The sequence below is a fragment of the Nothobranchius furzeri genome, chromosome 13 (genome assembly GCF_043380555.1).
Source record: "Nothobranchius furzeri strain GRZ-AD chromosome 13, NfurGRZ-RIMD1, whole genome shotgun sequence".
In the NCBI taxonomy this organism is placed as follows: Eukaryota; Metazoa; Chordata; class Actinopteri; order Cyprinodontiformes; family Nothobranchiidae; genus Nothobranchius; species Nothobranchius furzeri.
In genome coordinates this window covers 45,402,414-45,419,502 of record NC_091753.1, presented here as the reverse complement: position 1 = coordinate 45,419,502, position 17,089 = coordinate 45,402,414, and the positions used below count along the sequence as shown (strand labels likewise).

At 40.6% G+C, this 17,089-nt stretch overlaps 1 protein-coding gene across 3 annotated transcripts in view; it reads left to right on the top strand.

The window, feature by feature from the left end:
- Nucleotides 1–17,089, top strand: part of cntn5 (contactin 5) — a 237,278-nt gene that overhangs the window by 163,972 nt on the left and 56,217 nt on the right. For all 3 annotated transcript variants that reach the window (XM_070543557.1, XM_070543555.1, XM_070543556.1), the window contains 2 exons: nucleotides 1,177–1,279; nucleotides 12,343–12,524. In XM_070543557.1, coding sequence (XP_070399658.1) covers nucleotides 1,177–1,279; nucleotides 12,343–12,524 — 285 coding nt within the window. The remainder of the gene's footprint in view (nucleotides 1–1,176; nucleotides 1,280–12,342; nucleotides 12,525–17,089) is intronic.

Here is a 17,089-nt window from a genome sequence, read left to right as displayed (position 1 = left end):
TCTGTGAATGCTACAAGGGGCAGGCAGGAGGCAGAATACAGAGAATGGTCCGAAGGTTGAGAATCAGGGGATCAGAAGCAGAGAACAATCCAGGCAGGGAGCAGGCACGTGGGCAGGTAGAGATACAGGAACAAGGTCAGGATCTATGATTCAGGCAGAGGTAAGGAGTCCTGGAGAATTTACTGGGGTGAGCTTTAATAATCTGGCACTGAATGACTGGATGGCTGGTTCTTTTGTAGCAGGGGAAATAGGTGTGAGTGATGAGCTGAGGAGTCAGAAGCAGGCGAAGTGGATGAAGCTGATTGTGGTAGTCAGGGAAACAGGGCTTGGCTGGGGTTTGATGATGAGACCAGGTGTGCTGCATGAAGGCTGAGGAGGGTGAAGGATTGGGAGTCATGACAATCTTGACGTCTGGGCTAGTAGAAGCTAACTGTTAGCGCTACCGACTTCACCACACAGCATAACTTCTCCGAGCTTGTGTTATATGTGGATTTAAAACATCTATGTCACAAGTCAGTGGTAGAGTCGTGACGCTGTTTTCCAATCCGAGGCGAGATATAAGACTCCAAATCCTGCTGTCTAAAGCTCAGCTGTGATGTAGCTCACTTCTAGTTCCTGGAATGACTTACTCCGAGTATGACTTACAAGGCATTCATTCCCACTAGGGACCATTATAAATGTATTGAATAAATGAGCATTCCACACCTTTATTGTCTATTTCAAACAACAAAACCTAATTTGTCAGTTCAAATATAATATATTATTTTTTTAATTTGGCTTTTAGATGTTGAAAGTTCATTTGCATGTTTGTTGATCTAATTTAGTATCCAGAGCACCATTATAAGTGAACAAAATGAAGAATTAGAGTAGAAAAAGCACATTATGCCCTCAATACCAGATGGTGAGCATAATGTGCTTTCCACACCTGTACTGTGTAAGATTTAATGTACCGTGTTTGTCAGGAGAAATTTATAAACACAGAATCCTTGAGAAAATTACATTTCTTTTTGCAATTTCTGCATAAATATTCATTTAAAGCGCTACAGTTGGAAAAGAAGCAGAATTTTACACTACTGTAGTTGGTTATAGAAGAAGTAAGACGAGTGTGGAGAATGGGTGAAACAGTAAGTTTCTGTGGGTCTAATGTCTTCTATTTCTCTTCCTTAACCTTTCCAGGTGTCATGGGTGAATACGAGCCCAAAATTGAAGTGCATTTCCCAACATCTGTTCTGGCTGCCAAAGGAGTGACTGTCAGGCTGGAGTGCTTTGCTCTAGGGAAGTAAGTAAACAAGGACAAAGTGCACAAATATAGATAATTGTATCATATTAATCATCTGGACCAACAAACTACATCCCAGTGTGTTGTTTCTGTTGCTGATAGATCCTTTAGATTGTGCTGCTTGTGTTTTCTTCTTGCTTCTTCAAATTTCATTATTCCATTACCTGAATGGGAACCGGCCATATCTTGTCTTCAGGCAGTATGTTAAGTGAGTGTCGAGAACGAGAAGTGCAGCACCGTAGCTCTGCTGTTAGATGGCATGTTAGTGCAGGGGGAGGGGGGAGCCTGAATGGGGAATTCAGCCCAAGGGACCCATGTGTTCTTATAATTGAGTGCCCTAATGTATCTGTGTTTTCTGCTTGCTTCCAGGGTCTGTTATGAATGTAGGAAGCTAAGGTTATGGGTTTGAAAATAATTTAATTAATCAGTTGGCTACCAGAAGAAAAAAAAACACACGTTTACACAAAACCTACCAAATCCACTTACCACCTAGACTTGTTTTATGATCTACTGTCTATTGCCGTTAAAATAAAAACATTTACTATGTTATTTTTTTCTAAAATATTAAAATGGGTAGAATAAAAGCACATACTACACAGATTTTATTCTCAACACATAAAGCTGCAATGGCAAATTTGGAAAACAAATTAGCTTCAAACTTTTATTTTTCGTGCTTCTTAACAACATTTTAACATAGTAAAGCTATAAAAATATTGTAGAGATAAAAAAAGAAAATAACAAAAAAAGTGTGAAAAAATGTATAAAGTGATTGTCTTGCATTTGTCTTAAAACCTCCGCCAGTAACACATTTCAGACCAAAAGTAGCTATTGGACCCTCCGATTGTCTGTCTTGCTGAACCGCTGCACTTCCATACTTCCCTGGCTTCTCCATTCATAACACACTGTGGGTGCCGATGGCACAGGAGATAAGTGCTCGCCTCGTAATCAAAAAGTTACAAGTTCAAGCCTCGCTCAGTCTGCCGTGTCCTTGTGCAAGACACTTACCCTACCTTGCTTGCTGGTGGTGTTTGGAGGGACCAATGGTGCCTGTGTACAAAAGATTTGCCTCTGTCATTGTGCCCCAGGGCAGCTGTGGCTACAATGTGGCTCATCACCAGCAAGGTGTGAATGTCTGAATGAATGACTGAATGTGTTGTAAAGTGCCTTGGGGAGTTTCAGGACTCTAGAAGTCAAATACAGGCCATTTTACTGTTTACTTGCGTATTTACCAACAGAACACCACTGGTGTGAGAGGTTCTCTGCTCAATAATATCAGAGAAGGAGAAACAGCTGGCTGATACCACTTCTACTTTAAGACAAACCACCAGAGTCCCAAAAAGAAAAACACCAATTGACGTCACGGACAGCAAAAGTTATTTGGTCCTAGAAACCTTGACTGGTGTTAAGCACAAATGTGTTTCTTCTTGAAATGTTGGTGTCTGTTTTCAGCAGAAGCATCTCAGGAAAGATACCTGAGGGGAGGGTGAGTTTCCTGTGATCATGTTTTCATTCAAAACCTAGCTTCTTCAGTAAATTTGCTAAAGCAGCTTTAAAGTGATTGTCAAGATGAGAAATCAGGTCACTGAACAACTCAGAATTTAGCACCCCATCTGCATTTTCTGTTACATAACCACAAAATTATTTATTAAACATGTTTTAAGTGCAAAGAGACTAATGGCTGGAAACTTCTTCAATTTAATTTAAAGTATCAGACCTTAGTTGTCATTATTAAGAAGCCATTTATCTGATTTCACTGACATTTCTTAATTTTAGTCAACAGAAAAATCTGAGTCCTTTCTAGTTCTGTGCTTCCCTCATTCGAGTAATCTGTGAGTGATTGTTTTCACCCAGACTGTAATCCCACGGACTCCCCCTTGTACGCAGAGAAGAATCATTCATCAATGTATACCAAATTAAGGCCTAGTCCACACGTAGCCGGGTTTTTTAAAAACGAATATCCGCCCCTCCAAAAACTTGCATCCACACCACCTCCTTTTTAAAAATAAACTCTGTCCACACGTACCCGGATAAATACATTGTTAAGGACATGCCAGACCTGTAGTCGGCAGTACTTCCCCCGTTCTTAACCTCGTCCTTCGTCTGTGGTCTTCTGCAGGGAGCAGTAATTCTGCTTGCAAAAACAAACAAGCAAAAAGCGCTTGGACAATTGATAAAGCGAGCGCAGCTCTGAGGGCATCCATGCTGTCGGCTAGTGTAAACACTGGTCGCACACGTGATGTCAGCTTTTTTTTTGTTGCGGAAAGTGACGTCGCGGACCTTAAAACTCCGGTTTTGTCTGTCCACACGCAGACACCCAAAACGGAGAAAACGCAGATCTTCACTTTGGCCGGAGTTTTTAAAAAGATCCGTTTTCGTGTGGATGACAGGCCAAAACGTAGAAAAATATCTACGTTTTGGCAGATCCCCGGCTACGTGTGGACAAGGCCTAAGACATGCCTACCTTGGTATAGCTCTGAAATGCAGTTAAAATGCAATAATAACGTGCTTCTCTGGCATTTGACTAAAAACCTCAGCCAGTAAAGCCTGGTTCATGCTTCTCCATCAGCTCCGCAAGGGACACACATGCACGGACTGACGGAAGCGTTTTGCTCTCATACTTCTCCGTCTCCTGGAGAGCGTTGCAAAGCAAATGCCCGGCAGGACAACAGAGGGCGTAGCGCTGTTCTGTGGTATCCTGTCATGGATCCGGTTCAAGCTAGTGTGTTTATATTGTGGTTTTTTTTGTATATAAGAGACTTTTTAACACAGACAAATTTGTCTCTCATTCTCCTCCACATCTTCATGCGCTCGCCACCTCTAAACCCACGTTTCCTGTCATTTCCATCCACAAATAAAATGCTTGCTGCACATCTTTTCACTCCTCTAGTCACGGGAGAATTAAACGTTCATGTTTTTAGAGTTTTTTCGCGAGGTATTCTTCAAGCTGCTCCGTGTCTGCCGCTAGTTATCCTCGGCTCTCTTTATGTTTTTAAGGGTGCAATGGCGGCGCTGTAGACAACAGCAGCGTCCTGACCAATCACAAGCTTGCGTTGTCCATCTCGACTGACGGATGTTTAGAAAAGAGAGCTCGACTCCGTCCTTGCGGAGCTCTCCGGCAGGCACGCAAGGACGTTGCGTGTCTCCACACTGACGCAGACGGAGAAGCATGAATCAGGCTTAACACGACCATCCATTTGTCTGTCTCACTGTTCCACCACACTTCCACATTTACCTCGGTCTTCCACTCGTTTTACAACAGAACCCCACAGGAATGAGATGTTTTCTGCTCAGTAATGTCAGAGAAGGAGAAACCGCCGGCACTTCCACTTTAGGACAAACTACCAGAGTCCCGAAAAGAGAAGCACTTTGAAGTCATGGACAACAAAAGATGTTTGGACCTGGAAAACGACAACTGGTGTTTAGTTCTCTCTTGTTTACTCTGGTTCTGGTATCAGGCGGACGTTGCCTGGGGCTGTTGACCGGCGGGGGTGGTGAGTGTGTGAGTTTAAAAGCTAGCTTGTTTTGCAGATTTGCCTTTGCAGCTTTAAACTGGTTAGCCCACCTTGTCACATGATGATCACCCGCAACGCTTTATCAGTGGCAGCTCTAAAACTCTGGAATGAGCTACCATTGCATGTTCAGCAGTCCTCTTCTGTAGCAGTTCTTAAATCTAAGCTGAGGACCCACTCTGTAGGGTGACTGTTAGTGCTACTTTTTGTAGCGATTAATTTTTTGTTCTTATTTTATGGTTTCATTTTTATTATTTTATTGATTTACAGTAGATTTTGTGTGTTGTGTTTTTACCTGTGTCTGTGAAGCACTTTGGTGGCATGTTTGTGTCTGTAAAGTTTGAGTCGAGTCTCTGGCTCAGTCCCTGCACCATCACTATGGTCAGTAACAACTTCTGTTAAAGGGTCTAATTATTTAGGCCCGATGGGTATTTTCCGAAGTAGGTACCGTGATGGGTCGGCTTGAGCTGGTGGCAAAAACTTTCTTCTATCTCCTAACCACTTAATTCTGAGCCTCCAATTCCGCTATAAAGCAGCTTTTCCAAGTAGCCTAAGCAGCAGAATGTGTATACCAACCACCACACTATTGTGATGGGTTGAAGCTAAGGTATGTAACCAACATAGCGAGTCCTATTTCATTTTCTTCTTGACCATGCCACGTCAGTCTGCACAGGCCTCGACTCATAGAAATGCTACTCCACCCAGGACCTAGCATGCTGCTACCTCAATAGTAACCACTCTATTCTTGCAAAGGAAGTTTTGTGCATGCTCAAGTCCCTCCATAAGCTAACAAACTGTCACTTGCAGTATAAAGTTCACTGCGTTATTAATATCCTCCTGAAGGCCTGATTTTTTTTCCACTCTTGGTCTCCCAATCGACATCTCGTCAACAATCTTATGTCACAGTTACTTTTGTGCCAAAGGGTTTTGTCATTTTAGCTGGTCTTTATCATACCAAATGTTGTAATATACTGCACACTGTTAAGTTACACATGACTATAAGCAGGACAACGTATGTAATTGACTTGTTTCTATAGACACCTACATATACTAAACAAAAGCTGGAAAAGTGCCGTTTTAAATTTGTGCTAAAAAGCCAGTCACCCCAACTGTATTAATGAATGTCTAATAGACATTTTTAATAGCTGTAGACCTTTTTAGTCATTATTTTGGCATTTTAGTGCATCTTATTTAAAATTAAAATTTTAAGTTATTATCATCAGTCATTAGCAGCTCAGTGGCCTAGTGGTATGAGTGTCCGCCCTGAGACTCGGAGATTGCAGGTTCAAATCCATGGTCTGGTCATACCAAAGACTTTAAAACAAAAAGGGACCTAATGCCTCCCCACTTGACACTCAACGTTAAGGGGTTCGATTGGGTTGACTCATTTAGAATTAATCAGTACCCAGTGACGTTGCTGGTACCATACAACATGCATGTACTAAACTGGACTGCAGCCAAGTGAAATGGTACGGCTCAGAGCCGCTTATTTTCTTAAAAAAACAGTGTCATTTTCTTCTAGTGAACAAGCTGGAGAGAAGACCCTCCAGCCTTCTGCAGTTTCTCTGTTCACTTGTCCGATTGAGCGATGTGTCTATGTCTCTGTCTGCACGTGTGCGCTTGTTAACGGGATGTTGTAGAGATTTGTTGTCAGTCATTGCTTCAGTGTTGATCTCCAATGGTCAAACCATTGACCATTGGTTTAGGCAGGGGTAGGGAACCCTGGTCCTAGAGAGACGCAGTCCTTCTCATTTTCCAACTATCTTTGTTGTTCCTGCTGTTGATTACCTTGATCAGGTGTGTTCAGCCAATTAGAAACTGCTAGTTCATGCATGGCTGGAAAACATGCAGGGCTGCAGCTCTCTAGGACCAGGTTTGCCTACCCCTGGATTAAGAGAAGACCTGCTGAGAGTGTGACTGAAGCACCAGTAAAAATGGAAACTTGATCTTGTTCAAGTCACAACCTAATCTCACTATGAATTGAGTAACAGTACAATTCAGCCTTAAGAAATGTCCAAGACCCTGCAGAGGCCACCCATGATCTGTCTGAAGTTTAGATCATAAAAAGGTTGTCTTCTACATGGTGGAGTGCTTTGTGTTGCTTAGCACTAGTACTACAACCAGAAGGAGCGGGGGTGGGGGTCACCCATCCGATTACCTCTGTTAAAACTCCGAACGATCTGGGGTGTCAGCTGAGGGCTCTCTGGGGAGTCCATAACCTATTTGGGGGAGCTGGGCTCCCCCTAGCTCCCCCGTAATTCGAACCCTGACTACAACTTATGTATAGAGGCCAAACTTACTAGGGTTGGTTTAGGAATGAAATACTGAGGTTCAGCCTGTTGGCATTACAGTTTTAATTGAGAATCTAAATATGTTAATATTAATGGTACTGATGTAGTTTTGCTTTCTTTTGTTTCACAATAAAGCTGCTAATTGCCTGGTTAAAAGAAGTTAATCTGTTTTATGATCAAGCACCAGAAATTGTCCCTCAAGGGTGTTACAATTTATAAAGCATGAGATACCACTGTTCTTAGACCTCCATAAATCATCCCCAAGACTCACACACACACCAAAACAAGTTTAATTGGAGTTAAAAATGGTGGAAACCCCAGGAGGAGCATCTTAGGATCAATTCTTCTTCCTTTGCCAGATAGACGTGCTTTAGATGTCAGATTTACAGAAAAGCAACAAATGTATACTTTACACCAGGGGTGTCAAACTCATTTTAGCTCAGGGGCCACATTGAGGGAAATCTAGTCCCAAGTGGGCCGGACTGGTAAATTAAAAACAACTTCAGATTGTTTTCCTTATTTTAATACAATCAATATAAAACAAAGCTGGAGCCTTAAGACAGTGTATCCAAAATAGTACAACACCTGAAGTGTACTTGAAAATTAGAAATTTAATTATATTAAATAAATAAAAACATTCCTTAGTGATTCAAAGAGCTTACAGATCACATGGCTAGATCAGTTTCATGCAGCACTTAAAGTATATTTGATTCATTTTACTTAACATCATTTAGCTTGCACCAGCACATCAATATCAGAAGTCACATCCTGAGAGGCAGCCAACTTCAGGATGTGATTCAAGTTCTTGTGTGAGCCTTGAGTGCAGCTTTGTTTTATTTATACTCATTAGAGAGGAAACTTGCTCACAAAGATAAGTTTATTTTCACTCTACATTGTAAAGTATGATAACAAAGTTTACACAACCATCTCGCTGGCCGGATTTAACCCATTTGCCCGCGGGCCGTATGTTTGACACCCCTCCTTTACACCATTAATGGACCCAAAACATTCAGCCTCCAAACTCACTTATAGAAATTTTATTTTTGCTACCCAAAATAGTCTGTTGAAAATAAAATTCTATACGTAAATGTAAAATTCAAACCTTAATTTGATAGTGAAAGATTCATTCTTCTGTAACAATATTGCAATAAAACGTGCAAATGTTATGCAACGGGTTGGTATTTTTTAGGTCAGGAATCACTAGTAGGCTATTCCAAACTATTAAATAATTAAAGCAAAAGCATAAACAAATGATCAAACTTAACCTATACTTGGATTTTACAGCTTGGATTAAAGCCCAAATTCACAATAAAACTGTGTTTTCCTCAAATAATCCTGGTGTCTGTGACAAGTAAAAAAACATGTCTTCAGGAATATTTTGGTTTGGCATATAAAATGGTCATCATTCAGCTCATAAAAATGTTTTAATTAAAGCAAAGGGTCAGAATATTCATGAATCTTGTCAAACTGTCAAAAAACAGTCACACTTTTGAAGCCCCTCATTAAAACCAGCTCTGGAAACTTTAGTCATGTTTGCTGCTTCTTTTTCAGGAGATTTTACTGCAGTATAAAGTCCATTGTAGTTCAAAAAGCCTGGTAAATTCGACAAGCTGCGCATTCAACCCACTCTTTTGCACTTAAAGCATGATACACGGAATCCTCTGGTTGCTTTTATCCAAACAGCGGTAGAGTAGTGGATTTAGTTGGAGTTTCAGTGACCCCAGCAGGAATCCAGCCCTTGAATTCCTGCAGTTACTCTCCTCATTGAGCAATCCACGACCACATTATCAGCAGCATCAGAGTGCCTCTTAACACAGCCCATTTATTCCTTTGGTGCTTCGGTTAAAATGTTTCACAGGCAGTCGTGTGTGCTTAGATATACTGTTAAAATGTGTATTTATGTTTAATTTACTTACTTCCTTTAGAGTTACGTCCCTAAAGGGAAATGGAAAATAAAGCAATTGGCAAATTACTTAATAATAATAATGCATTGAACTTATATAGCGCTTTTCTAGACACCCAAAGACGCTTTCACACACTCTCACATTCACACACTGCTAGTGATGGTAAGCTACTTGTAGCCACAGCCGCCCTGGGGAGGTCTGACAGAGGTGAGGCTGCCATTTGGCACCGTCGGCCCCTCTGACCACCACTAACACAGGCAAGTTGGGTGAAGTGTCTTGCCCAAGGACACAACGGCAGGATACCCCTGGCGGGAGCTGGAATCGAGCCCATGACCCTCCGATCATGAGGCAACCCGCTCTACCACCTGAGCTACTGCAAAACTATTAAAACTACTTAAAACGATTTCTCAGTGATCTACAAGAAAAGAGTTTATAAATATAATTTTGTTTCACATCCAAATTTGAATGTTAATTATGAAAGCATAGGAGGGCAAAGAATTATGTGAAATGCAGATCCAAATACTGCCAATGGGCACCGATGTTATCTGAAAACACCTTGGTGAGTAGCATCCACACCGTCACAAACGTCAGTTGACCAGGCTACAGGATTTGGTGCCGACATCTTTGGTAGACATGGAGAGTTTCTTGTTAAACTGAGTGAACCCATTTTCTCTCGGATGCTCCCTAGTGCTTTGAGTGTGTACAGTCCCGACACTCATTACTCATCCCCCAAAGAGAAGCCCCGCGACGGACTCGCAAATATTCACCGTTATGTTTCAACTCTGCAAGGTCCCTTTAGATTTCATTTGTTCTCTGCCTTGTTGAGAGTTTAGGGAGAGCAAAGGTCTCCATCACTGACCATCAGTAAGTATAAAATGTTTTACCACAGCGTCATCCTGTATCCATGAGTACTGATTAAATCTTTATGACTCCTTTGTTGTTTGGTCGCATATACGCTGTCCTTACACCCAGTATCCAACCATAAAATGGCAGGTGTTGTTGGTTTTACCTAAGAAAAAAAAGCAGTTTTCAGAAACTCGAGTCCCTAATTAAATAAAGAGGAAACATGCACATTGAAATTCGAGCCCTCTGCACTCAAGGGCGATTCATCGTCCTTGTGAAGGGATAAGAAAGCTCAGGGATGTAACATTTCCATCTTGGCTAAATGATTGATGGATTCACTGAAGGTTTTGTGTGGTGTCACGTTTCCATCTTTCAGGGACCTGTCAAATCCACTTGTCATACATGAAATGACTGATACTGAACACATTATAGGGCAGCCTCCTTTAGCTGGGAAAAGTTGCCTGTCGCATGGATGTACACGGAAAGTCTTGAATGAAAATATGGTTCATTTGTCTGGCGCTTTATTAGAATGATTTGAGTATTGTGATTTGGCTTTGTGAAGTACTAAAGTGTCAGAAAAAGGTTGATAGGTGTAATAAACAGAGGTGTGGACTCGAGTCACATGGCTTGGACTCGAGTCATTGTTTTAATGACTTCTGACTTGACTCAGACTTGAACGCCAATGACTTGCGACTTGAATCAACGTGCATCTGTTGACTTGATGATGACTTGAGCATATTTGATATTTCAGCACAAAAGTGGCGCAACATGGACAAAAATCATAAATCATTCTTCGTTCTGGGTTAGATGTTGTACTGCTAAATGCAGCAGCACTTTGTTTATATTCAGTTTCAGTTGCACTTTCTGCTTGTTTGAGCAAATAAATGAAGCCTTAAGAAGCTTTATTTCCAGAATTTATTTATTATCATTGTCATTAAATTGAGGTTGGACAGATGACTTGATAATGACTTGAAAATTCAAAGTCAAGAACTTGGACTTGACTTGGACGTCCACATCATTGACTTTGGACTCGACTTGGACTTGATCGTCTTTGACATGGACTTGACTCGAGACTTGACTGGAAAGACTTGTGACTTACTTGTGACTTCCAAAGCAGTGACTTGGTCACATCTCTGGTAATAAACGTCACAAACCAGTACAGTCAAAATTTTAGGATTGGATTGATAAGACCAGACGAGCATTAGAAACCAAACATCTAAACTATGTTGCTATTAGCTTGGTTGTAGTGTTTCCATTCTGTTTGTTGTGTCCTTTTGCCCTTTCTTAAATAAATCTCTAGCATGCAGATATTTTTCCTCTAGTACTGGTTCTGAGCCTTTCCAGCTTGAATGTTGGATTTGTTTAGTTTGGGAGACGCTCAACATTTGCAGTTCTGTCTGCAATCCCCGCCTGCCTTTGTGAGCTAAAAACTTCAGAGTCTGAAGATATTATAATGAACTAGTCTCAATGAAACAGCAGTCCTGATGTGTCTTGGTCAGTGCTCTGTTCTCATTGGGAGTTTATATGTATTTATTTGCCAGAAATACCACACTTTCCCAGTTCTGATTAAATAAATAACTTACACTTCCTGTTTCATATTCTTGTTTTTTTTTCAGCCTATCTTGACATTTTTAAAATTCTTTAAGTATTTGGAATCTGTTCACTTGCGTTTGACTTTGCAGGATTACCTCAACTGACTACTTATACGTATAAATAATTGTCTTGTTGGAAAAGTCACCTACCATTAAAAGATGGCTTAAACATCAGCTGAGACGTTTCACGCAGCACAGACAGAAAACAACCAAAGTAAAATCTTAAGAAAAAAATGTGAAATTATTATTGTGGAACTCTGAAAAACTTTTTTATTTATTATTTCTGATTATAATCAGTCAGTCTGATTTTTTTCATGCAGGCTGAACATGAAAATACACCTACACCTATCCCCTACATTAGCTTCTGATGAAAATAGATGGCAACGCTCTGGGATTTGAAAACCCTGATCGCTCTACATCAAGCGGTTGCTTGGAGCCACTCATCTTGGCTCGTGGCAGGGAAGACTGTTGTTTTAACGTCCAGGAAACAGCAGTGAACTAGCAGAAGCTAACCGTTAGCTTCAGCAACACAACCACACAGCAGAAGCTCCTCCAGGCTTGTGTTATCTGTGGAGAGAAAACATCCACATGCCCAATTGGCAACATCTTCTTCCACCGCTGAAGTAAATGCACATTAAAGTTGGACAAACATTGTGTTTACCGGAAGAATAATAGACATTTAAAAAAGGTTCTCATTAAGTTTTTTATCTCTTCTACATGGTGAAGCGATTATGAATATTCTCCTCTGCTTGTGTAACACCATGTAACATAAAATGTTTAAGAAAACAATGAGCATGATACTTTTGTCTGTACTGAATTGCTTGATTGCACCTCAAACCCTTTACCTTACATAGATACTGCTAATGCTCTTGTTACATTGCACTGCACTGGATGGTGTTCAGTACTGTTTTTCTCCCGTCACAGTCCAGTGCCAACAATCACATGGAGGAAGATAAATGGCAACATCCCCAAAAAGGCCAGACTGCGGAAGTCCCAAGCTGTATTAGAAATTCCCAATATTCAACTGGAGGACTCGGGAACATATGAATGCAAAGCTGAGAATCCGAGGGGAGGGACTGCTTTCAAAGGGCATCTGCAGGTCTACAGTGAGTCTGAGTCTACTGTCACTTTTCATTTTCTTCTTTAGAAAAAGAAATCAAACCGTTTTCTTTTATTCTGTGGTTGTGTGGTATGCATGCAGTGTGACTGTTTGGCTATTCAGGCTCTCGTGCTCTTATTCCCTGCTGGTCTGTTTAGATCCTTTCTGCTTTTGTGCAGCCATCATGCATTATCCAGAAGCAGCATACATTATCACAAGTGTTGGTATATTTATACCAGGAAAAGCAGTCAGCATAACTGCTCTACTTTTTGGTTTTCAGCTCTTTTTTTTCTTCACAGGGTAATCTTTGCTTTTTACAGTCTTCTCAAATTCAAGGCTAGGAAGGGTCCCTTTGAAATATCCCAAACAGGCAAACACTAATTAAACATTCATCCGCGATAATCTGAGAACACATTTTTGTCACATTTATTGTGCTTCTTTGTTTGAGTGGAGAAAATGTAGTACATTGCTGTTTAATTGTACTTTTAACAATTTTTTTTTCATTGCTGTGCATGACTTTGGAAAGAAATAACCCCACAAATAATTAATTGCATTTAAAAATAGATTTAAAAAAAATTATGTTGAAGATTAGTTGTAAAAAGATGTTTTGATGAGCATTCATCTCAGTTTTAATTAAAATGTCATTTCTGCTTAAACTGTGCATGAATTTTATGTAATTTGCCAAAATATTAATTAAATATACAGGTTTAGTCGATCATTTTATTTTGAAAGTACATTTCGTCAGGGCATTTCATGTGGAAAAATTGCAGCCAGTTCAAATTTTAAATTTGACTCCATTAAAGTAAGATTAAAACAAGAATGATCCTTCAACGAGGAACAGTTTTTCACTTTCCAGCAAAATGGGGAACAAGGAAGTGAGGTTGAATAAGTTTTTTTTTTTTGCCAGTGATCATAAACTTATCTAAGCTGCTAGATGTCTCCCATCCCTCTTTGTCTGTGCCTTGTGCACCGGACACAGATAATGGACTGCCTCAACCTTGGTAGGACACATTTCCAAGACCCTGCACTTCTTGGCAACCTCCATTCTGTTGACATCACAAGGAGAATAGGGACCTAATTTGTAGCAGCCCTGCACTAAATGTAATTTACACAGGTCATGTGAGAGTTTGAACTTTCATTGTGAGGGAGACCTCTCTGACCATAATCATTCAATCAAACTGCACGGAATGTGTTCCGCTGGAGGTGGCATATGCATGAAGAAGAAAAGAAGTGTTTGGTGTGGAAGAAACAGCTCAATACTCCGGGCTTAGTGCTTATCTACATACAAGGGATGGAAAATCTACATACAAGGGATGGAAAATACACCACAATGCAGCCAATGTGCTGCAGGAGCTACTGCTCAACGATCTTGATTTATTATGATCAAATTTTCTTTGCAACTAAAATATAACAAAACCAGTGAAAGCATATCAGAAGTGACTGCAGGGCTTCTTTGCATTTTAAGTCCATCTGCAGAAAAAGGGGAGACAGTTTGATGCAATCTGTTAGCTGCTTTTAGCTAAACAACATTGAAAAAATGCCATTTTCTTATTATTTTACATTAAATCTAACTGTATTGAGGCAGATTGGATTATGTTTTGGGTTCTGTATCGATTAAACTGAGCTAGACGATGTAATTAGTTTTAATCTGAAGCTCTGATTTTCCCTGTATGGTGGCCTGAGAAGACTTTCTGTGAATTGGTGGCATATAAATAAATTGAAATGAACTAAAACACAAATTTAACTCAAACTTAGCATTACAGACATAAAGTCTTCCCAGTCTCTTTGTGCAGAGAACAGAGTTGCTGTGATGAATTGTGAAATTTAACAGGTTACTAAAACCTTGTGCTTTAAAGCATGCACTGTTGTTTTTTATTCTCATACATTGCTAGGTGTAAAATTAAAAGGCCTAGCATTATTTGAAGGTGCTCATGTCACCCTTTATCAGCTCTACTCTTGTATATCAAAAACAGATGAATTTATGTTGAGAAATCAATTATAGACATTTTCTTCAAATCTCAGAAAGGCTACATTTGGTGACATATTAGCACTTAGTGTGTTGCTCAAGTTCTGTAAAACCAACAAGTTCTAGCCACTTAATTATTAGCTTAGCTTGTCTCGCTATGGTGGCTTCACTGCAAAGTCAATTAATTATAGAAGGATGCTTTGTGTTCTAAGGATATGCAATGGAGATTATGTTCTGTTACCAGCGCAGAAAATTCTAGACCAATGTCTAAAAATCAAACTGGGTTATTCTGGCATTTCACCCGATGCACAAGTGTCACGTATTGTCCACAAAATGTAATTCTCAGCCCTTAGCCGTCTTTGGAGTCAAGGTCATTGTTTCCATCAGAAGCATAATGTCACATTGTTCCACCAAATTTGTAGCCTAGAAATCTAGACAGACCACAGCAAAAGCAAAAGGATTTTTCTCTGCTGGTCGGTCTAGCCACGAGCCTCGGCAGGCCTGAACAGTCTTGTGTCTTGCCACTCACTCGGTTTGGTGAGCCAACCACATGGTTCTATCGGTTTGGTGAGCCAATCACATGGTTCTATCGGTTTGGTGAGCCAATCACATGGTTCTATCGGTTTGGTGAGCCAATCACATGGTTCTATCGGTTTGGTTGGCGGGATGTTGCTGCGACAAAGTGGAACAACTAAGATGGTGGTTGCCTATTTGAAATGATTAGACAATTTAAACTTGATATTTTCTTTGGGTCTAGAGCAGATAGAGGTACTCAATTCCTTTTAAAAGGATGCTTTTGTGTTTTCTTTGGGAGTGTATGACGGACTGCCCCACTGACTGACATCTGTTGCAATGAGTACGTCGAGTTGTTCACTGTCCAAAACCATGTAGAAGTAGCTTGAATGGACAGACCATATATTCACATATATAGCATGGCTTGCCAGGCTACTAAATTTGTGCGTCAGGTCTATTTGTTAAATGCTATGCTGTCAGAATCAAGCTCAGCAGTTCAAATTGGGCCAGAAAGGAATTTAAACATAGGAGCAGCGTAAAACATCTGGCAACTTTCAAAATAAAAGATGTGCAGATACCCAGGTGCTTGTCTAGTGAAATAAACTTCTGTAGCGGAGGTAAAATAAAATAAAATAAACCACCAACTTTTTTAGATACATGCTGTCATTTTTGTCCTGAACTGCCAAAATCACGTCTGATCTCACAGTTCTCTAGTGGTCTTGTGACCTTGCAGAGCATAGATCGCATTTCCAATTAGCGTCTGAAGCGCTCTTGGTGGGATTAGGCACGTCGCTGAGCTAGTCGGAATACGTGTCTGTTATGTTACATGCAGCTTATGCAGCTGGTGGAAAGCCTAAGTTAGAGCCATATTTGGGATATTTAAAGAAGGACTGCACACCATCAGAAAATGTAACTCCACCCCTAGTCAAGATATGAAAAATGCTATGAAAGTGGGCGTTGCCAGGAGGCACATAGTAGCATGGCCAAGTGTGGGGAATTCCATCCTGGGAGGAAGGGGGAGTGGGAGGACACTGTACTGATGACGTGAAAGTGTTCCAGCCCCAGTCAATCACAAATTTAAAGAGCAAGTAACGTCTACATTAACTTTTTTTTGCTCATGAACTGTATAAATGAGTGTCTAATAGTGTTTTAAATGTGTGCATTCTTTATTTTAGCATTTTGGTGCATTTTCTTTAAAAATTAAAAATTCTGTCTAAAAACCACAGTAATGCGCCACCTTCAGCTGAAAACATAGAATCTGAGTCATTTTGAATAAATTTTGGCCAATGGCTAAAGAGTAAAGTACTACGTAAACCAGTAGAGTACTATGTAGCAGCTCCGTGCTAAAGTTATAAAAGCAACGAGCGTCTCGGCCACGCCCTGTGGCGAGTGGGAGTTGGATTTGCAAGCGAGCGTAGGAGGTCAGCGGTAGTTCAGCATTAGCGTATAGCATTAGCATATCCTAGTCTTTAGCATATCTTTTAGTGTTATAAATACTTATTTAGTGTTAGATTTGGCTGTTGGATATTGTAGTTTAGTTAGTGTTTGGCTGTTAGTGTAATTGGGAAAGTATTTCGGGTTTAGTGTTCATATCGTCTTAGTATTGGTGAGTAGGTGTAGTGTAGTATGCTTGCGGTGACTCTGTGGGCATTTTACCCGCGATTCTGCACGCCTCCGTTTGAAGAGGGAGGCTGCCCACCGTGGCTCTTCCGCGATTTAGATGCAGCCCACCGACTCTGCTCCCCCACCACGGCGGGCTCCAGTCTGAGGTGAGTCAGCTAAATAAACGTTTTAACATCTTCTAAAGACAATTCCCTACCTAAATGCAAAGTCTGAGAGACGTGGTTCACTTCCTTTAGCTAGTCAGTCGGCAATTCTGCAACAGTGGCTCTAACTGACGCAGCACTTGACAGACAGCATTACAGCATGAAATCCAGCTTGTGAACAGGTTCTGTGAGGAATTCTGTTCAGGAGGTCGCATTTCAGGCTCTCCACATCATATGTGACTGACTTTTACGTTATAATGATCACACACTAGGAATGTTATAAAGCGCCTATATGGGACAGTTTCTTTTGTATATTATCTGACTTTA